The sequence below is a fragment of the Protopterus annectens genome, chromosome 3.part1 (genome assembly GCF_019279795.1).
Source record: "Protopterus annectens isolate FY-2018-M chromosome 3.part1, PAN1.0, whole genome shotgun sequence".
NCBI classification, from domain to species: Eukaryota; Metazoa; Chordata; order Ceratodontiformes; family Protopteridae; genus Protopterus; species Protopterus annectens.
In genome coordinates, this window is record NC_056732.1 from 399,935,170 (window position 1) to 399,958,645 (window position 23,476).

General features: G+C 39.1%; 1 protein-coding gene across 1 annotated transcript in view; it reads right to left on the bottom strand.

Moving 5' to 3' along the window:
- Positions 1 to 23,476, bottom strand: part of NKIRAS1 (NFKB inhibitor interacting Ras like 1) — a 156,594-nt gene that overhangs the window by 115,092 nt on the left and 18,026 nt on the right. The window contains exon 3 of the mRNA XM_044066871.1: positions 146 to 387. Within this exon, the coding sequence (XP_043922806.1) occupies positions 146 to 387 (242 nt within the window). The remainder of the gene's footprint in view (positions 1 to 145; positions 388 to 23,476) is intronic.

Below are 23,476 nucleotides of genomic sequence, written 5' to 3' on the forward strand. Positions count from 1 at the left end.
AGGCAACTGGATTACTGAAGCTTCAAAGCTAGATCTATTTGAGTTCTCCATCATTCTCCAGGACACTTCAATTAGCCATTTACTTCAGAGGTTATGACAGCAATTCAGGGAGTACTAAATAAATAAGTATGCAGGCCTTTGATACCTCCTTTTTATCTCTGGCCTTGTCAATCTCTCTTTTCAATATTTCTATGCGTCTGAAGGATTCGAGACTATCCACACTGTACACAAGCACAAATCCATCGGCAAATGAGTAATAGTGTTTGGGTAACTCCATGCCTTCTCGCAGGCCCCTGGTGTCATAAAAGCGTAGCTGTTCCTTCACACCACGATCAGTTTCTACAGAAGCTATATACACATCTTCTAATGTTTCGTTAGCCTCTGAACCTAGAATTTTGCAAAAAAAAAAAAAAAAAAAAGTCAAACCCTCAACTGATAATACACGAACAAGACTAAGAAAGGGGTTCTTCATTTTATCGTTTTTGGCTACTTTTCAATTATTTCTAAGTTAAAGAAATCTAATGCTTGTAAATATTGTCAGTATTTAAGCGATAAAGCAAGAAAGGTACACAATACTCTTTCATTGAGCTCCTTGGTGCACTCATAGCTCCACATTACATACAGTTTCACGTTTTACTGCATGGGGAATCAAAGACATGCACTACAAATTTATTTTAATTTATTTTTTTTTTTTTTTTATATCAGCCACCTGTAAAAACAGTGCTATCTTATTTGATTGCTTGGCACAGGCATACTAAACTTCACAATCATAGTTTTATGCATACTGTTTTATTTAGATTTTCTATGCTTTATTTCTCCTACCTTCTCTATCTGACCATGCATCCTTGTTCTAAGCTTCTAAATGTGACATCCAGAGCACATTATACTTGAAATTCCCAAGGGGCAATTTCTACAGTTACGTTTCAGCTTGTGACTCATTCTACGTAGGTATGGCATCCAGAATGCTGTCACAAAGAAATGCAGAAAGCATTTCTTCCAGTAAAACCAGAAATAGCAGCAAAGAATTTTATAAGCGCACTACTGATTGTACTTAGGAAAAAAATAACATTTCTTAGATTCTATTAGATCATAAACCCAATTATATGAAAAAAAGATTGCTTTTTAAATAAGCTTGAAATGAAACGAGCTAAGTGGTGGCTACTTTTACAAGATAAGATGACCAGCTTAAGTGAGATAATATCACATTTTCTTTAAAGCTAGCTCAATTGTAAAGTGTAAATAATTGTTGTGTAGCTTATGGTACATGTCATTTGACCTTATAACAACATGCGACTTTTAATAGTGTGCTGAGAAACATATTTTAGTTCTGATGAATTCAATCTCATGACAAAAGTGCTCAAAAAAATAAAGTCTTCACTGCAGTGTGTCTATAAAAGGACTAGTGTTTGTTTTGTACTTCAGCCATGCTCTCATGGAAGAGGAGCTGTTGTAGAAACTAGTGTCTTCTTCCTGACAAAATATTTCATTGACCCAAGTCTGCTCTCCAAATCGGGTCACCAGAACCACAAAAATCTAATGAGCCCATTATCTAACCCTGTACATTTGTGCTAATCACCACTGTTAGAAACCTCCTCTCTGATTCCTCTAATCCTGTCAACTTTTAGTCATGCCACTGTCTACTTCTCAGTCTTATGCCAAGTCCCATGTTCTCCTACATGCCTTACTTAGGTCTTAAGGGTATCTGATGGCTTCACGCATATCTCCACATCTAATGGCAAAGTCTAAAAGTGGTGAAATAACAGACTTCAGAGCTAGACATATATTACCTTGGCATTCTGGCAAAAGTTTGTAGGGAAAGGATCAAAATACACACGTTAAAAGAAATATATAAAGTAAAGTGTAACTGGCTTTCCATTTTAACAGATACTATAATACTTTTCTATGTCACAATGAGGTATAAACAGTAAGCAACTGTTACAATGAAAAAAAGAGCATTTACTCTAAAGTTTATTTAAATTCCTTTTGGACTAAATTCAGTGCAACTGAAAAGAACTGGATGGTTAAGTGCTATTTATTTGGGCTGATTGTAACTGTACAGCTTACAGTCTTCTCGCTTTTGCCTCCATTATAATTAGATTTGAAACTGTATATTATGCGGTCTTATTATTACGGTCTGTATTTTGCTGGTGGTGAGTGGGTAGCGTTGTCGCCTCACTGCAAGAGGTTCACCCGTTCGATTCTCGGCTGGAGCGTCGGCTGGAATGCCATCTGTGTGGAGTCTGCATGTCCTCCCCATGGTCGAGTGGCGTTCGAAAGACATGCGTGAAATGGGCGTGCCTTCGTTGAAGGTTGGGCATCGAGCCGGCACCGTAAAAATCTACTGCCAATCATTAGCGGACTGGAGTTCCGCTGTGGCAACCCCTAACTGGGAAAAGCCGAAAGAAGAACAAACTGTATATTATGGGATCCAGACATCTCACCACAGGACAAGCCGTCAGGGGCCAAATATCACAGCCAGAATACTGAAAGACCTCAGGCTCAGGCACATAGACACAAAAACAGACCCACATACACACAAACAGATTCGCACACACACAAGGTTATACACACTGAAACAACTGCTCACTACATGGCCACACATATTCCCAAAATCTAATACAAAAAAGAAATAAGCAACCATACCCCCTGCTATACACGTGTACTACTTATGATATTGCACAAACTCGATAAAAGGATACTGGTAGTTAATAAGTATTAACTACTTTCTCTAATCTGTACTTGTACAATCTCAAAATCGACAATCAAATGTTCAGGTAAGAGCTCCTCTTGGACTTGTAACAGCATCGCTCAAGCAGAGGGCCATTTGATAGGTTAGGCCCAGCAAAATGTTCGCCTTCATCAAGTGTCTAATCATATGTCTTGTTCCCATATGTCCTGTTCCCATATGAAGTTCTCACTTATTGTTCACATTGTAAATTTGTATTATCACTGCATGTTATGTCTGGAGAATTTCTTCCTGGGATTCTATTGAAAATGGGATTTCTCAAATAGGCATGTCAATAAATGCTACAAATAAACAAACAGCCTATATTCCCCACTTAAACATGAAAAAACAAACATCTCATAGTTTATTATTATTTACACAAGTAAACTGAACCACTTTGGCCCTTTTTTCAGTAACAACCTTGATGGAAAGAGTCAGACCCTAAGTAAGCAGACGAGTTTATTATTATTTACACAAGTAAACTGAACCACTTTGGCCCTTTTTTCAGTAACAACCTTGATGGAAAGAGTCAGACCCTAAGTAAGCAGACGTATAGTAAAAGTATTAGCTCAATTTAAACTCACTATTTTCATACCTAAAATATTACTAAATATAAAGTAACTAAAGATACAATCTTGAATTTAAAAAAGTACAGGTCTGTGAACATTAGACTAGTTCAAAATATGTCATTACAGTAAAATTTATCTTCCTGCCAAATTATTTTTTTTTAAATATGTGGGCTACAAAGTGCAGGTAACAGTCTAATTTTAGTTGGATGGGAATCACAAGCCTTTGATCCAGCAATAAAAGTCACTGGCAGTACATTCTATTGGTCAGCATTTTAGATGTGCTTCATAGTGAGACTAAGATGCAAGGACCTGCAAAAAGTCCATATTTAAAAGCATATAATGTACAGCACTGATTAGGGGAGTGACTAATTGTATGACAATACTGTTGCCTCCGACAGCGACAGTTACAAACCTTTAGATTTTGTTTTGTATATTCTGTGGTCTTTGTAGATTACAGGCAGAGGCAAATGAAATAGCAGACAATGCATCTTCTAGAGCTATTAATTCTGTGGCAAAGGGAGAGAAGGTTCGATACTTCGCTAACAGCCCTGTGCATGTCATCAAAAAATGGCACAGATGGCTTCCTGCAGGATTCCATATTTACCAAAAGCTTTCCAACGGGAATAGGGATAATCTGCTTTTGTTTGTAAACACTTTACTGCTGTTTGCTTCCTAGAAACATTTATGTGATTTTACCCACTTTAACTAGAAGCCCAAAAGACCCAGCAGGATAGCCTTTTTTAATGTGGGGGGGGGGGACTTTTTTTTATTAACATACAGAAACTACTGCAGAATTTATAAGATGACAAAAATACAAAAGGCACAAAACGATAAGCAATGGTAATAAAGAACAAAATTAAAAAAGTTACAAAACCAAAACAAAACAGACACAAAGTGGATGGAGGTACAACTCTTTCAGAAACAAAATGTATTTACAGCAAGACAAAAAAAATGATAACCAGAGATTAAATCTACAATAATATAAAATTAGACCATTAAAATCTGATGTAACAACTTCCAGGAAGCTTCTAATAAATAAAGCCGCCCTCATTAGGTAGCGCATTGAATATAATGCCCTCTTTGGCATGTACTTAGTGTCCAGACACATGCAACAACTGGAATGTCCACAGAGATATCTTACTAAAAGGATACAAGGCCTAAACATGTCCTACATGGACCAAATCTGTGTCTGGCATAAAAGCATCCTCCGACCCATTACTGATGGATTTAGTGCACATCTGCAAGTCAAATGGCATATGAAATACCCAGTCTATGGCTACAAACCTCTTCTGCAACATCAACAGAATGATTTAGAGGGACAGGTATATGTCACACAGGATACCAATGCTATGGAACAGACTCCACATCCACATAAAACAAAGTTCACCCCTGCCCATTTTAAAGTGCAACATAGATCTTTCGATGGGAAACAGAAAATTTACCCCAGGACTGGCCCCTGCACTACTAATGGACAGAGGCAGCAATTAAATGCTTTACCTCATGCATGGCTTCCCTCAAATTATCTACGGCACGATCCCAGTTACTCTCATTAGGGGTGAGGTATAATTATCAACCATGAGATGGGTAAAGCGAATCTATAATCAAATGGGATAGGTTTATTTCAAGCACTAAAAGGGAAATTGGATAGACTTAAAAATGACCAGCAAGGGCAGCCAGCCTAGTACTTCCCTACAAATCTGCAAGATGCTCTCTAAATTTTAAAGTACATTTATAGGCTGTCAAATACTTTAAGAAAGCTAAAAAGAATATTTTAACAGGTGGGTTGATATAAAAAAAAAAAAAAAAAAAAAAACTAAAATAGAATATTTGATTACTTCTGTCCATTCATACATACATCCACAGATCCTTTTTTCTAATTTTTAAACAGGGAGTCACTTTCACAATGACAATCAGAGCAATGTTCACACTGCCAGGTGCCTAGTCATGTTACTGTTATTCTTCCCTACCACATGTACACATGCACACTCCACCCAAGTCCAATTAACCTAGTGCATGTCTTTGGAATGTGTGGGGGGACTAAAGCACCTGGAGGAAACCCACGCAAACACAGGGAGGACATGCAGAGAATGTACCCATCAGAGAATCAAACTGGAGAACCTTTTGCTGTGAACAGACGGCACTAGCTGTTCCACAACTGTACCACCCTCAAATCTACAAAAGCCCAGGATATTTTTCTGCAAAGTCAAATTGCTGTTATTCAAATTAAATGTTTTGACTCCTGCATTATAATGAAATTCCATAAATCTTAAGACTGGTGGGAAATGTCAAAAATGTGAAGGAAATCAGCATCTGTATTTCAACAAACAGAGTGAAAAGTTACAAAATTATGATAAAATGAAGCTGTTTAAGCTGAAACTGAGTAAGCATACAAGTAAATCACAAATGCAGTGCTGTATTTTTTAAAGGATAGAGATTGCAGCTTCAACTGACTTAATTGTACTCTTTCATCATAAATCATGGTCCAGTATAGCCGGCTTTAGGCACCAACAAACCCTGTGGTTGCTGGGGGCCCCCCTGTTCTTGGGGGCCCCCAACCACAGCAAGTTATCTTATCTTCATATTTTGCAACATGTCTGCCAAACCAACAAATCTAGTACACCAATCTTATATACGTAATGAACTAGGTGGATAATAACGGTTATTTATCTCCTTTAAAATTCAAAGATATCTGTGATTATAGTATCATTGTTTTATCAAGTAACAGGCTTCACAATTCAATTTATTTATTTTATTTTATTTTACATTTGTTGACTGGGCTAGTCTAGCTGGATACATGTCCATTTTCAGTAGAGGCCCAGGGAGTTAAGCTCCAAACATAGTAAAAATTACAAAATACAATGTTTAAAACATGACTAAGTTCACAGGGAGATAGGCTCCAACACAGTAAAATTACAAGATACAACACTTAAAATGAACTAAAGTTCAACTGCATAAAGGAAATAATAATGTTTGTAAAACAAGATAAAAATAGTGTCTAAGAGGAAGAATGGTAGCATAGAGTATTTGCATAGGTTTAAGTTACAAAGTGGCAGGTACACTTAAGGTTCAAATGTTGTCATTAGAAAGTCAGAGAGGGAGAAAAGTGAAAAAGGTAGTAAAAGAAATGCACAAGGGCTAGAAAAAAAAAGTTAGTTCTAGATTAATGCTGTAGAGGGGACATTGTCAAGAAAAAAGGAGTACAACAGGAAGAGAAAATAAGGGGAAAAGTATGGTTCAGTCAGGTTTAGAACAGGGACAAAGCCAATGAGTTTTTAGATGTTCTTTGAGGTGTTTCTTGAGAGATGTAGATGAGAGAGATATGAGAGAGATGTGAGCGTCGTAGGAAGCTTGCTCCAGATTTTGCCTACAACGTTAGTAAAAAGTGAGTCCCCAGCTTTATTATTAGATTTGATATTGGAAATTAGTAACTTATTTGCGGACTGAAGTCTTGCAAGATTTTTATATGGGGAGATCAGGCTGGAGAGAATTGGGGTATTGTTTGGGTGATAAAGAATTTTTTGTAAGATCACCAGTTTATTATACAGCAGATGGTTATGTAGTTCAGACCATCAGAGTTGTTTAAGGTTGTGACATTGGTGGGTTCTAAAAGGGGTACCAGTGGCAAATCTTGCTATATTGTTATAACTAGTTTCAAGCTTGCCTAGATTGTGTTTTGATAGATTGGTGCATATAGCGGAAGCATAGAATAGGGTAGAAGTGAGGTGAGTCTGGGCCATGGTGGTTCTGGCTAGAGGTGTGAGGTAGGTTTGATTCTATACAGGGAGCCTAGTTTTTTTAGTGACAGTTTGTATTATATTGTTGATATGATCATCATAGCTGAGGTTATTATCTATAGTGATGCCCAGGAGACGTGTGGTAGTATCAGGGGAAATAGTAGTTCCATTGTTTTATTTATTTATTTATTTTATTTTACATTTGTTGACCGGGCTAGTAAAGCTGGATATATGTCCATTTTCAGTGGAGGCCCGGGGAGAAAAGCTCCAACGGTATTACAAGTAATTCACAGAAACAGGCAATACAAGGTACAAATTATAAACACATTTGAGTCAGAACATGAGAAACACATGCAGACAGGCATAGTCATAGCAGGAAATTACATAAACAAAGTTTAGTAGATATTTGTTATACCAATTCTAAAAATATAAGTATATAATATGGAAAAAGGTGAAAAAGAAAATAATAAAAATATTTAAAAAATATATATATTTTTTTTTACATATGTCTATAGGATGTTGTGTGAGGAGGAATTAAGGAGGAAAGGAAAAAGGAAGGTTAATCTGGGTTGTTACAGGACCAAAGCCAGTGTTTATTGAGATGTGTTTTCAGCTGTCTTTTAAAGAGTGGAAGACTAGACAAAGATGAGATATCAGATGGCAGTTTGTTCCACATTTTTCCGACAGAGTTAGAAAAAAGGCTATCACCTGCAGAGTTATTGGGTTTGGTAATATTAACCAGTAGTTTGTTTGAAGAGCGTAGGTGTTTCAAGTTATTATAAGGCGTAATGAGGTTAGAGAGAATTGGTGTTTTAGAAGGGTGATATAGAATTTTGTGAGCAGTTAAGAGATGTTGATAAATGAGCCTGTTAGAAAGTTCAAGCCAGCCTAGTTGTTTTAGGTTAAGACAGTGATGAGTTCTGAAGAGGAATCCTGTGGCAAATCAAGCAATATTATGGTAAGATGTAGCAAGTTTCTTGAGGTTATTTTTAGAGAGATTGGTATAAATAGGGGAAGCATATAGAAGGGTAGAGATAAGGTGAGAACTAGCTAAGGTGGTCCAAGCTTCAGGTGTAAGGAATGGTTTGATTCTATAAAGGGAACCAATCTTTTTGTTTATTACTCTTATTGTGTTGTTTATATGAGAATCAAAATTGAGACTGTTGTCAATAGTTATTCCTAGTAGTTTTGTAGTAGAATCAGGAGAAATCAGAGTGTTATCAGAGGAAGTAATAGAGAAGTTAAGAAAGGTTGATTTGTGGGTAGGTGAGAACAATAGCAACTTTGTTTTCTTAGGGTTGAGGAGTAGGCAACGGTCAGAGAACCAGTGTTCAACAGTGGAAAAAGCTTCTTGGGTAAGTGACATGAGTTCAGTCTGAGAGGAAGCAGTGCAGATTATAGTGGAATCATCTGCATATTGTATGCAAGCAGTGTTTGGAATAGCTGACTGGAGGTCGTTAATAAAGATAGAAAATAGGAGTGGGCCAAGGATAGACCCTTGAGGTACACCTAAAGCGATAGGAAGGAGATTAGATAATGAGTTTAGATAATGAGTTTTCCCAAAGTACTGCCTGCTGACGGCTTTCTAGGTAAGATGTAAACCAGGATAAGGACGAAGGATGAATTGAAAGAGATTTTAGTATGTGCAGAAGAAGTTTATGATTAACCATGTCGACAGCTTTTGAAATATCTATGAAGATAGAAGATGATAGATTAGTGTTGTTACGGTTATGGTTGATAGCGTTAGTAAAGGAGGGTAATGCAGTAGTGGTACTGTGAGAAGGTCTAAATCCATGTTGACTGTTAGCAAGTAGGTTGTTATGGAGAAGGTGGTTAAGGAGTTGTTTATGGATACATTTTTTCATGATTTTGGCTATAGGTGATAGCAATGCTATGGGACGAAAATTAGAGAAGTCATTAGAATTGCCCCCTTTGTGTAGTGGGATGATGTGAGATCTCTTCCAAATGGAAGGGAAAATTCCTTCCTTTATAGATCTATTTATCAGGATTGAGATGGGATAGGAAATGGCTTTAGCTCCTATCTGCAGAAATTCTGCAGGAAGTTTGTCTGCAGAGGGGGTGGTGGGTTTAAGTTTATGGAGTAGGGATGAGATAAATGAGGTAGATGCAGGTTGAAGGTAAAGGAGAAGAGAAGTATGTAAAGTAGGTGTGGGTAATTTAGAGGTGTCAGGAGGTAGGTGATTTGCTAGAGTTTGGATAGTATTGGTGAAGAAAGAGTTGAAGTCATTAGCTATTTGTGTAGGATTGTTTGGATTAGAGTCCTGGGGGGTTGGTGTGAATGACTGGCCTGGGGATAGAAGATTATTAATACTAGCCCAAAATTCTTTGGGTTCTTTTTTGGTGGTTTGTTGTAGTTGAAAGTAATAGTTCTTTTTATCTGCCAGGATGGCTTTTTTTGTACTATTTCTAAGCTCTCTGAAGTTGTGGTGGTCAGCTAGGTTCTTAGTGGAATGCCATTTATCCCAAGATTTATTTCCGAGAAAGATTTTTTGCTTAGTATTGTTGGTTAGCCAGGGTGCTGTTTTAGCTTTGGTTCTAATAGTGCGACTTGGGACATGGTGATCTAGTATGGATAGGAATGTAGAATTAAAGTATTCAACAGCATCATTAAGTGGAAGGTATTTTAGTCGGGACCAATTACTTTGTCTTAGTTCAGCAAGAAACTGATCAGAGTTGAATTGTTTTTTTGATCGTAGTGTTTTGTAGGTGGTAGGTAAGGCTAGGTTTGATTTGTGTCTAATGATATAAGTTAGTGAGTGGTCACTTAGATCATCTGGAAGGGTGCCTAATTGATAGGTTTGTTGAGGAATATTAGTAAGAATCCAGTCTAAGATGGTTTCCTTATTGTTGGTTTAATTAGTTCTTGTAGGACTACTAATGAGTTGTTTAAAGCCATATAGGTTTATATGGGAGGTGGGGTTAGTACTGTTACAGGAGTACCAACTGATGTTAAAATCGCCTAAGACTAGTGTTTCTTGAGGGAGGTTGGTAGAGAGAAAATTGAGGATATGTTCGAGAGTGTCGATATTGTTTCCAGGAGGAAGATATGCACATATGATATTTATGGCTTTAGTAGTACTGACTTGGAGTTTGGAGCTAATTATTTCAGCATTATTGTCAAGGTTAAAAGTCAGATTTAAAGTACTAATTTGGAGTTGTGTTTTGTAGAGAATTGCTACTCCTCCCCCTTTTTTGGTAGTGAGATCATGTCTAATGATTATTATAACCAGGTGGGGTGATTTCATTGTCTTTGATTGATGGCTTTAGCCATGTTTCAGTTAAGCATAACATATCAAATTGATGGGTTTCAAGGAGGGCACGGATTTATAGGTTCATAGGTTCATACTAGGCTATCTGCCCTAGGGCATTTATAAGCCTAGCCAGAATGTGTTTGGCTTTTGCCACCCATTTTAAATTTATTTTGCTATGCCCTTTTTCGAGGTTAGTATACTGTGCCTCTGTCTAACAGTGACACAGAAGTGATACCCGGGATAAACCTACGATCTCCCATCCACTCATCAAGATTCCTCTTGAAGAGAGTCAATGAGGGACTCTGCCTAACCTGGACTGGGATTTTATTCCAGAGTGAAGGGAGCCTCTGGGTTATGAATCTGTCCCTCCAGCATGTCCTATTTATTTCAGTGCTGAGGTTCAAGTCTCTCGGCGTAGCTCGATGGGATTTGGATTTTCTGAGGTGCAGCATGTCCATTAATTCCGGGTTGGACATGGCTTTATACGTCAGGCACAGATCGCCTCTGAACAGGCGGTATGCCACTGAGTAGAGCTGGAGTTTCTTTAACCGGGCAGCATATGGCATCTGTTTGAGCCCTTTGATCCTCTTGGTGAGGTACTTTTGGGGTCTTTCCAGTTGCTGCAGGTGTCTGGTAAGGTACATCCCAAAAGGGGCATTGTACTCAATTATGGGCCTGATGAGGGATGAGTAAAGAGGCGATGACGCCCTGATCTAGATGTGAATCCCTTCATGATTAGGTGGGCTATATAAAATGTTTTTCTAACCACTTTGGCCACATGGTTGTCAAATGAGAGATTGCTATCAACTTAGGTCCCCAGGTCCCTAATTACTTCTTCTGTACTTAATGGATTACCACCTATGTGGTAATTTGTGGGCACTTTGTTTTTGCCAAAGGGGATGACTATACACTTTTGGCATTTAGCTTGAGGCCATGGCTCTGGCACCAGTTGTCTGTTTCTATGAGGCCCTTTTGGAGGATGCTTGTGTCGGCTGGAGAGTCGGTTATGGCCCAGTTTGCAGTCATCTGCGAACTTGGTCAGCCACAGTCCTTCCGTGTTGGCCTGTACCTCCGAGAAATATATACCGAACAAGAGAGGTCCCAGGACTGAGCCTTGTGGGACACCACTTGTAACTGGTTTGGAGTCTGACATGGCTCCAGCAATTCTAACCATGTGGGTTCTGTCCTTGAGCCAGTTTGCAATCCATCTAGTGACATAGGGGTTTATATTTAAGCTGGTGAGCTTATCTATAATGCCCGAGTGGGGTATTGTATCGAAGGCTTTTGCGAGGTCCAGATAGGCTGTGTGGACCACCTTCCCCTCGTCAATGGCCTTGGTGACTGTTTCAAACAAATCAACCAGGTTTAAGAGGCTGGATCTGTCCTTAAAGCCGAACTGGGTAGGATCCAGTGTCTGTAGGTCCCCAATATCTTTATTTATGAGGTCCATGATGATCCTTTCCATAGCTTTGCAGACCAAGCTAGTCTGGCTTATGGGGCGATAGTTTCCAGGATCCGTTGAAGCACCACCTTTATGGAGAGGGACCACTGTTGCTGTACGCCACTCTTTGGGCACATATCCTGTAGTAAAGGCTGAGATTGAACAGTAGTTTTATGTTTGGGTTTAGCTCTTCTTGGAGTTCATGTAGGACGCAGCCTGGGACACCGTCTGGTCCCATTGATGCTGTGTTTTTTGCTTTGGAGAGGGCGGCTCTTACCTGAGCATCTGAGATGTCAGGGGGGCAGCACTCTGGGATAGATATTTGCCCTTTTGGTGGGAAGTTTGCGCTGAACCTGTCAGCTAGGATGTTGGCAATGTCTGTGGGTTCAGTGTATTTTTGTCATTTTGGACTAATTCTGAGCATATCTGGGAATTACCACCCAGGTTCCTAACATAACTAAAGAAAGCCTTGTGATTATCCTTAGTGTCCTGTGCAATTTTTCTCTCGAAGCTGGCCTTAGACAATTTTATGAGTGCCCATAGTTTTTTGCTAATACTGATCAGTGATGCCTTCCCTTTTTGGGATTTTGCTCTATCATTTAGTAGCTTCCTCCTTCTATTGTATACTTTGTTTATGGCTGGGGTCCACCAGACAGGACGTCTGCCTTTGGAGGATTGGGTCTTGGTTTTATTTGGGATCGCATGATCCATGCATTCCTGAAGGTGTTCATAGAATGCGTTTATAAAGGATTCTGCGGTCTGGGTCATATTTTCCACAGGCCCGGGGGCTTTGAAGGATTCCACCTCGGTTTTGAGGAGTGTGAAATTTGCTTTAGAGAAGTTTTTCACTGTGGTTTTCTGGGCAGGGGGTGGGGTCGGGATGTGAATATCCAGTGAGATTAGTTTATGGTCTGATCTTACCAGTGAGGGATACACTTCTGGTCTGGAGCATAGAGTCCCCATGTTGGTGATGATCAGGTCCAGTATGTATTCCCCTCTTGTGGGAGTGGTAACAAGTTGTTCCATAGCATTTGAGTTTATAAATTCTAGGAACCTCTGGGCTAGGGTGTTGGAGCTAGAGTAATGCTCCCAGTCTATGTTTGGGTAGTTGAAGTCGCCCAATATAATGGTGTTTGGAGAGACCTTCATATTTTCCAGTGTCTCAGAAAGGCCGAGTGGGGTTCCTGGGTTTGGGAGGGTGGTCTGTAGCAGGCTATAAACTGGAAGGCAGTTTTACCCACTGTTAGTTGCACATGGATAGTCTCTGATTTTGTTACAAATACTTTGTATATTGAGATGAGAAATAGAGAGAGAATTGTTGGGTATGGAAAGTGAGAGAGATGTAGTTTTATCTAGTACTTTGTGTGTTTTTGTTTTATTATGTTGTGGGCCTGGATTAGGATGAATGTCTCCATCTAACAAAAGGTGGAGGAGTTTAAGGTATTTTGATTGATGGAATAAGTAAAAGATGTCAGATATTTTCCTGGGTTTAGGTTTACTTAACTTGAAGTGAGCTAGTCTATGGTATTTGGCATGTAGATAGTTGGGTTGTGTGGTAAGGTTGGAGAGGGAAGGAGAGAGAGGTGATGTATATGTACTGGTGTACTTAGAGGGGAATGAATAAGAAGAGTTCAATGGGTATTCATAAGAGGTTAGGATGTAAGTAATTATAAGAGAAGATATAAGTGATAAGCAGAAGAGCTGTTTAAGCTGTGGAGGGGTGATTGATATACCCATTTTTGTGTGAATAGAGGTTACGAAAGAGTTAAGATATAGTTTGAGGTATGTTGAGAGGTAGTTGTAAAGGAGAGTAGATAGGGGAGGAGGTTTAGATAATTAGTGGGTGTGGTGTTCAAGGAGAGATTTGAGTTGGTTTGTGATATTAGGTGTCTGATTGGTATGGAAAGGATAGGGTGTGTCTACTAGTAGTATAAAGGTAGGACCACTGGGGGCGGGTGGGAATTAGGGGCAGGGTAGGGGAGCAGAGTGAGGCCGCAGGGCGAATGGAGCGGGTAGAGACAAGAGAGAGAGCTTTCGAGGAAGACAATGTGTAGAGCAGGAAATGTAAGCAAGTATGTCAGAGGGTAAGTATGTGGAAGTATGTAATGAGGCTAGAGAGAGAAAAGTAGGGAAGTAAAGAGTTAGAGTGTGGTAAAGATACCCTGGGAATTGGGTGGGAGAGGTGACAGAAGCAGGGTTGGGGCAGTAAGGTGAAGATAGAGCACCACCTAGAGGATGGTCGCTTAGCTACAGCTAAGTGTTCTCATACAGGGTAACAGTCTGAGGAGATAGTGAGTAAGGAAGTATCACAGAGAGAGAATAGGCTGGATAAAGGGTTAGCTAAAGAGAACAAGAAGGGAAAAATAGGGGCAAGTTGGCTGCTGGCTATTCTGGGTGGGAAGCTGGCCTAGCGAGACAGAACCATTAAATCTTAAATGGTGGTATAAAGTACAGGTAGCTGGATATACACGTACTTTATCAGTCTTAGAAGGGTTGTTTTCACTGAGACTGGTAGGTGGAATCCAAGTTCAGTCAAGTTTCCAATGCTTCCAGGAGGGAATATGCAGGTTATTCAGTACAGGGATGTACTAGTTCACTAGACTAAAGAAAGTAGGAAAAGAGAGGAGGTAGTGAGCCAAACATTAAAACAGGGATAATAAAGCAGAGAAGGTTTTTCAGGCACAAATTAGTTGCATATGCAACAATACATCAGTAAAAATCAACACTGTTCAAATAACTTAGTAAGTACATTACAAAAACAGGTACATTTGTGACTCAACAGTTATGCAAAATGCAGAGATAAAGAATAAACAGTGGTAGAAACAGTTTCATCTGTAGAGAGTGTGTAATTAGTAGTACTAGGCATATGTGATTCTTATGTCCCTAGATGTGTTCCACGTGCACAAAGCGTAGTGCATGTATACCCCAGCTACATATGAGCAGTGTTAGGAACTCATAAGCAATAGGCTCGTTCAAATGTAGTTGTTAGAAATGTAAAGGCTACCACATGTATCTATATGCAATGCAATATTGATTATACAAAACAAGTCTGACACGCTGTTTGAGAGTTACCAGAGAGTTGTTTGTTAAAGGTGATTGTGAAGTGGATCACTGGAGACTTTTGGGTGGGAGCAAAAAGCAACAATTTTGTTTTTTGGGGGTTTAGGAGGAGAAGTACAGATTAAAGTAGCGTCATTGGCATATTGTATGCAGGTGGCCTGAGGAAAAATAGTATTGAGATCATTAATAAAAATGGAAAATAAAAGAGGCCTAGGATAGAGCCTTGAGAGACTCCAGTGTTTACGGGGAGGGGTGTGGAGAGGTTGTTGTCCCAGAGCACTGCTTGTTGTCCGTTTTCTAGATAGGATGTAAACCAAAGTATTGCTTGTGGGTCAAGAGATTGTGCTTTTAGTGCACTGGTCAGTAAATTGTGGTTAACCATGTCAAAGGCTTTTGATAAGTCAATGAATAATGCGGAAGATAGAGAGTTGTTATTTCGATTCCTGTTTATGCAGTCAGTAAAAGTTAGCAGGGCGGTAGTTGTACTATGAAAGGGCTTAAAGCTGTGTTGGCAGTTGGCTAGTAAGTTATTGTGGAGCAGGTGTTGAAGTAGTTGATGGTGAATACATTTTTCCATTATTTTAGCTAGTGGGGGAGTAAAGCAATTGGTCAGAAATTGGACACATCAGTGGATTTGTCTCCTTTATGTAAGGGGATAATGTGGGAGACTTTCCATATGGATGGGATGTTACCTTCTATGATTGTTCGGTTTATAAGGATGGATATGGGATAAGCTACGACTTTGGAAGCTATTTGAAGGTATTCTGCTGGCAGGCGGTCAGCAGAAGGGGTACATGGTTTGAGTTTTTGAAGGAGTTTGCAGATATAAGTTGTTGGTACAGGTTGTATGTGGAAGGAGGGCACAGGACTGCATGTGTTTTGTAAGGGAGATGGGAGGTATTGTCTTTGCAAGGGCTTGAATAGTTTCAGTGAAGTAATTGTTGAAGGCATCAGCTATTTGCAAGGGAGTATTATGAGGAATTGAAGATGGGGCAGGAGTTTTGGTATGACCTGGTTGGAGAAGTTTGTTAATGCCTGAGCAGAACCTTTGAGGGTTATTAGCATGAGATTGTTGAAGGTTGAAATAATAGTTTTTTTTGTCTAAGATAATGTCCTTTTTGGTTGCATTTCTTAACTGTTTAAACAATAGCTGGTCTGCAGAGCTCTTAGAGGCTCTCCATTTGGCCCATATTTTGTTTCGTTGGAACATTTTTTACTTGGTTTGTTGTGTGAGCCATGGAGCTGTTTTGGTCCTAGGTCGGGAGGAGCAAAGGGGGGGCATGGAGATCTAGGATTTAGTATTAAAGTAGGAAACTGCTTCATCCAGATTGAGTTGCTTCAGAGGTGACCAGTTACAGGCCTTTAGTTCATTTTGAAAGTTTTCTGCTTGAAAGTGTTTTTTTGAACAAAAGGTTATAAAAGTGTTATTGGTAGGACTATGAGTCTTTTGCTTTGTTATATAGGTTAGAACATGGTCGCTAATGTCATCTGGAAGCGTTCCTGGTATATAGGTTTCAGGATGACTATTTACAAGAATCCAGTCGAGGGTGGCTTCTTTATTACTAGGTTTGTGGATTCTTGTGGGGGTGTTTATTATTTGGGTGAAACCATAAAGATTAATGTGAGTGTTGGGATTGGGGGAGCTACAGGTAGTCCAGTCAATGTTGAAATCACCTAGTACAATTGTTTCTTGAGGTAGCAGGGTGGAAAGGCTACTAAGAATGTTTTCAAGAGTGTTAATATTATTTCCGGGAGGAATGTAGGTACAAATTATATAAATAGATTTAGATTTGTTAAGTTGGAGTTTGATGGTAAGGGTTTCTGCATTGGTATTAGAGGGTAGTAGCACATTATAGGATGAAACTTGAAGTTCAGATTTATACAAGATGGCTACCCCACCACCCTTTTTGGAAGTGCGGTCACATCTAAGGATGTTGTATCTTCTAGGTCATGAGTAGGGGGTTTTAACCAAGTTTCTGTAAGGCAAAGTATTTCAAATGCATGCACTTGCAAAAGGGCATGCAATTGGCTCAGTTTGTTGTTAATGCTACGGATACTGAGTTGAGCTATTCTGAGAGAGTTTTACCATTGACGTAGTGCCTCTGACTTAGTTAAACCCTGCTGGTGGACATTCTGTCCACTAAAACTAACAACAGAGCCATCTTCAGATATCTGCACTATTCGTGACTGCAAGGTAGACCTTTAAGAGGGCCCCCCACAAAAGCTGCTGCTGGTTGGGGAAAAATGAGGAGAAACATGTACTAATTTCCTTACTATGTTCTTTAACGTGAATGGGCCTGTGGTATGACCCTTTTATGATAAAGCTGGTAATGAACATGAGCAAGGTAAGGATTAGAGAGCTCAGTCCAGAGTGAATGATCTTGGTGTAAACCTTGGATTTTAAGAAGGTACAACATTTTGAATCATCAGGGATGGTTTTCTGTTTCAGTGAGTTTTATAAATACTGGCAGAACACCAGACAATATAAATCTCAACTTCTTTGGTGAAGAATTCAGCACAGTGCCAAATATAATAGCAGAATAAAGGCTCACAATAAGGAACATGTTTTAAATATTACTCTAATTCACTTAAAAAGTTAATTGAACAACACATTTGCATCAACATGCATGTTTTTGGGCAATAAGAAGTATAAAACGGATGTCTGGATTTCTTGACTGTCTGTAGTCCTGAGTGATTTACCATAAAACCAAACTTTACAAAGGATAGAGCAAAACTATGAGCAAAATCAGGGAAGGTCTGTGAAATCAAGGACAGTGACAGGTGTGCATTACTCCTCAGTGAACTTACCCCTGCTGCTGCTTGACGACTGCCAAACAGCAGTCATTGATATGGTATGGCAGATCCAGTGTTGCACAACGTATTGCAATTTGCTGAAATAAGTACAAGACTAGTATTCTTCTGGGTTTCAGTAAAAAGTGCAGCTAACAATTAATTGTAATTCAAATGTAATGCACAAAATATATCACAGGACATTCAGATACTTAGATCTTCTATGAGTCTGGTGGTTCCCAGTCCCCAGACTGTATAAATAGATATGGGGGGCTCCTTTAATCATCCATGACAGTGTGGGGGCCTCACAAAAGCTTTAGCTGGTTGGGGAATAATGAAGTGAAAAAATGCATTCATTTTCTGATTATGCTGTTTAACTAGAGCAAGGCTGTGACATGGCCCTATTAGGATAAAGCTGATAATGGCCTCTGCTTTCAGCTGCATCCATTCTAAAACCAGCCCTGCATAGATTGTGTGTGTACAGAAAGCTGTTGTAGGTTACGTGGGGGGGGGTGCAGGGGATTGTGTGGTTATTACTTTAATTTTCATCACAGTCAAACCTTAGTGGTGTGAGCAGGAGGTCATTATAGCTTGTGTTTGTTCTGAGGACAGTGTGGTCACAGTTTATTTTACTTTTCTCACAAACCTCAGAGGTGTACATAGAAGGTTACTATAGCTTGTACTGTCTGGGAAGAGCAAAGTAGATTACTGTAATCATGCCTTTTTTTCACTTTCCTCACAAATCGCACATCAGGCATGTACACAGGTAGCTGCCTTTGAGGGTTAGGGGTGAGGAGTAATGCTATGTATGTGTATGTCAACAGTCACTTGAAATGCAAAACTGTGGTCATTTGAACCTCTCCTTTCATCCCAATCTAACACCAGAGGGATGCATAGGCAGTGGTGGTCTTTTATTGAGGATTAGGAAGGTAGGCAGTATTACCAGATAAGACCAGTGTATCCTTACAGCAATTGGCTTGTTAGTTTATTGTGCACTAATATCTTGCCAGTTTTGAACATCAAGGCTTGGAAGAAAAAAAAAAAAGAAATTCTTTTCATACCCATAATTTTTGGGTAGGCCACCACTGGATCAAAAGATTGGGAAATGCTCCAAAATGTATCCCCGAGTTATATCCCCTATGGCTTCCAGGTAGCAGCAGCTTAATTAAGTTATTTTCTAAATGGCTACTACTGTGTTATTTTCATCAGAAAAGGTGTATTGAAAGAATGCAAGGAAAACTAAAGCTGAACAACAGCACTGAATTTCTTTCCTTAATTACAATTTCTGTTCAAACCATCTTTGGTTGTGTAAAAGGAAAAAAAAAAAAAGTGTAAAATGCTCCTCAGAGCATACAGAAAGTTATGGTCTCTATAATAAGCTGAAGAGTAAGGCAACATGTAAGAAAAGGAAGACAAAAGTAATGTGCATGGTATGGTGAGGCCCATATGAGTGGAAGACTGGAGGGTGTGTGTGTGTGTGTGTGTGTGGGGGGGGGGGGGCTGAAACAGCAGGCATTGCCTAGGGTGCCATTTCATTTAAGTACAGACCTGTACATAGTGTTGTTGCAATGTAACATTGTTGCAACTAAATGCCAGTAGCTGTGAATGCCACTTTGTGAGATGGGCCAACACAGTGAGATACACAGGCCTGCTGTAAGATCGTTGTAGCTACAGTTCAGTCTGTGTGTACTACTCCTAAAAATTTGCACCATGAACTAAAAGGCTGTTTAGCAGGGCTGGCAGTGACAACATGATACTTAGACTGGAATATACTAAGGCCCCCCCCCACCTTCTCATTTGCTGGGGGCTCCAAAATGCTAACACCGGCCCTGTGGTCCAGTTTGCCACAAAAGTAATAAACCTAATTTCTACAGATGACGTTTTGAAATAAACTATATATTGGTCTTAGTTGTTAAGAGAGAATTTTTTCAACTGACAACCTTAAACTTATAAGTGGTAATAAAATGATTTGTTTGAAATCTACTTTGCTGAAACCTCCAAATGTTACAGATTACGTTTTAGAACAATTTTTATCGCCAGGCAAACTATGTAACCATTAGTAGCTTAAGAAAATGAATTTTCAATTATTAATATTATTTGGATTACATCAAAGATGAAACTTATGGATGTGACCTTTAATACAAACAAATACTCTCAATATAAAGGTTACCATGCTGCCAAATGTTACGAGCAGAGTTCATCACAGATGGAGACATTTGTCAAGTTCAAATGATCATGCCATCTGCATATACAGAAATGTTAGTGTTCCCAAGTCTTACAGAAATATGACACCAGTCATGAATAAAGGAAGTTTTGTACCCTAGACCTTCCTAACTAATGTAGGATCAACTCTGTGCAATGGCTACTCAAAAATCTATTAAGGTAAACGACTGTATCGGTCAGCTTGCCTTCATTCTCTCATCTGTATACATTACCTGTGGTGAGCACAGTGTTGTTGTAGTTACACGACCTTCTCAAAGCCACATTACTGGCAGTCTACAAACCACAGGCCTCAGTATGTTCCTTTTAATGTGCAGCTGCAAGCTTATCAACAAGTTGTCCTTAGGACACTGGCCAGGAATTGGCACACTGCAAATCTGTCAGCTGTTTTCCATAACACTGGAAGAGGCCATATGATCCAGCATGACCAGAGCTAGTAATTTCTTACAGCCTGTGACTTCACTGAATTACAAGACTGTAGTGAATGCAAATAATCCACCCCTTCCCTGTTGTAGGCAATCTAGTACACACCTACAATTTAATATTTGGTAGTGCTTACTAATGGAGTAGGAGTCTAATTCTGAGTCAGCTCACAGGCAAATCAACAGTAAGGGGCCCTTCAAGTATAATACTGCTGTCATTACCCACAGGTTCTTTTAATGCTGCTAAATTAAATAAATGCACATATGCAAAACTGTACCAGTAATTAAAGAAACCTAGAGTTTGTCAACCTTTTGTAAACAAGAAGTGTAAATCATGATCATATCAAGAACATGTTTATTTGCGCAAAATAAACTTTTTACACATAAAAGTGCTTGCATGCATCTTTATGCATGTGAACACATTTTTGTGTGAAAACAAACATTCATTTTGCATCATTTAAAAAAATATACATATATTTAAAGTTTGCTTCCAAATGTTGAAGACTAAACATACAAAGCAATGTATACTGCATTAATATTAAATGGCAGGGAGGAGGCACTTAAATCACTGAGTTTCAGCTCTAATTACGTTGGATTAGAATGGGTAAGAAATGGAGTATTATAGTAATTGTCAAACTGTTAAATTAACACTTTGGCCAAAAACTAACCATTTTTTTTTTTTGTCAAACTGTTAATTTTACAGTTTGGCAATTGCATAACTAATACACAAGGACTTTTACCCATGCTACTTTAGCATAATTAGAGCTGGAACCCAAAGTGATTAAAGTGCCTCCTGTCCATTAATATTAATGCTGTAAATATGGCTTTGTAGGTTTAGTTTTCTGCATTCAGAAGCAATTTTAATTATTTTATTTATAAAATTATGCAAAACAACCTTGTTTTTTTGCATAAAAAAAGAAAGATTCATGCACTTTTTTATGCAAAAAACAAAGGTAATTTTGCACCTTTAAACACGACCTTTAATGTACAGCAGTTTGTAAATGAGTTAGGTAAACACATTCTGTAACAGCTTATCCTAAATTTACCAATAAATCACTTGTAATACATCAACTGCAGAACTTAGGCCAAAGTTAACCCTCTCAGTTTAACTCATTCACTCATTCATTGGACCACTTTCAGACAGTCCAGTGTACACAACCAAAATATAAAAACACATTTATTATTACAAGCATCTGTACAGCATTTACACAAGCAATTACAATAATTTTCAAACAAGTAACTGGATTGTAGATTATCAACATAGGAAGAGGTCTTGGGTGTTGAGCTTGTTCACACCTTGTGTGTTGAGTTGAAGGACAGGAAAAAAGTGCAGCAGGGAGATATTGTGAAAGAGAAACAGTGATGGGAGAGATTACAGAAAGTTCTGGACCTGGTGATGTGTAGAATTAGGTGAAGGGACTAGTGTGGAAGCATTTGCAGTGAGTTTGGTTTATAAAGTCTGAACTCTTTTTTTTTTTTTTTTTTTTTTAATTGATGAGTGAAGAGATAGACCTGGTTTTCTAGAACTGACTCCCATATTTTTTGGAGTAGGCAGCAAAGATGTGTGTTTTATGCTTTTTAGGCTGGCAAAGAGAGTTTGTAACAGTGAAGCAGAGTTGGAAAGAGTCTGTATTCCAGTAGTGGAAGAAGAATTCCTTTCCAAATTGTTGGCAGCTGGGCTGAAAAAACAGGATATTTTCCATGCCCAGAATAGCAGTTTGTTCACTTTTGTCTTGATTAGCAGAACGTGATGCTGGAAGTTAAAGGTTAGGGCTACCCAGATGCCTAAGTGTCTGTAGTGGGGCAATGTCCTGAGGGTGGTGTTCTGGTAGAGACAGATAACCCATACTCCGGTAAATCTGGAGAGTCTCTGAGGTATGCCAAAGTGCACTGCCTTTGTTCTAAGACAACTGAGGGGCTAGGATGCGAGAGCCTAGACCATTCTTTAGAGCATTCAGGTCTTTCATCTAGTTGAAGTTTGATGGCGAGTGGAGAGAGGGTAGGCCTCTAAAACAACATATTATGTATATGTATACCATTATTGGTAGAGTGGCCTAATGGTTACAGTGTTTGCCTTACAAACACAAGGTGCAGGGTTTGAGTCTCACTAGGGGAAAATTGGCTAAGCTTAAAATGGCTCACAAGGACAGTTAGCTTAGTACTAACCTAACCTATGAATTATTTGAAATCGGAGGATATCAAGAGACACTGCATTTACAAAGAGGGCAAAGAAAATGGGGATAGGATGGATCCTTGTGGCACAATTTGGGAAACAGTTGCAGTGGGAGAAGGGGACAAGCCAGAACCAAAGGAAGGAAGGCAGGCCAACAGCACACAAGGACCACTTTATTCCAAAATCTAAAGTAAAACAGTCAAGTACCTTCATCTTGAATAAAGACTTCATCAGTGATAATGATAATTAACACCATTAAATAGCACATGACATCAGGCCATATGATAAATCCAACCAATAAAGCCAATCTGCACCTTGGAGGATCTACAATCAGGGCTTATGCTGGCTGCATGAAAAGAGTTCAGGAGTTATGGCTGAGTGAAGAGATTTCGGGAGTAGAGTGTGGTTGACTGTGCCAAAGACTCTGGAGAGATCTTTAAAAACTGTATCTTTTAGAAAGTCTTTCCCTGCTCACAAGAATGTCATCAGTAAGAGAGTATACAAGGCAGTCACAGTGCTATGATCACTCCAGAACCTGTGATGTTATGGTCTAATTATCTGTGTGTTTTTAGGTCAGAAGTTAGACTGGTGTAGATGAGGCTTTCAGTATTTTTCCCAGGGTGTGAAGGACTGAGATGGGTCTAAAGTCATTTCATAAATCGGTCTGACTCTGGCTATTTTCCATATGTGCACATTATGCTTTTGGAGATGCAGGTGATCTTTAGTTGGAGTGGCAGGTGATCTTTGCAAACTGATACTGTCAGAACCAGGACGGGAGTCTGTTGGGATTTTTTCTAGGAGTGTAGCAACGTCTTTGGTAGGTATCCTTAAAGTAGAAGGGAGGAGAATCTGGAGTGAAAGATGGAGAAGCTTTCAAAGTTGAAAATGAGGCAGATTTGTTGTATTAGTGTGTGATCAACATTTTAAGATAAATTTCAGGCTACTCAGCCGCTGAATTTTTTTTTTAATGGTGGATCCCGTGGGAGCAGTCAAGGAACGGTATTTGACACTGATGTTGAGACTTACTAGCTTCCAGAATTTCCTTTGGTTGTAGATTACTGTGTTCTGTG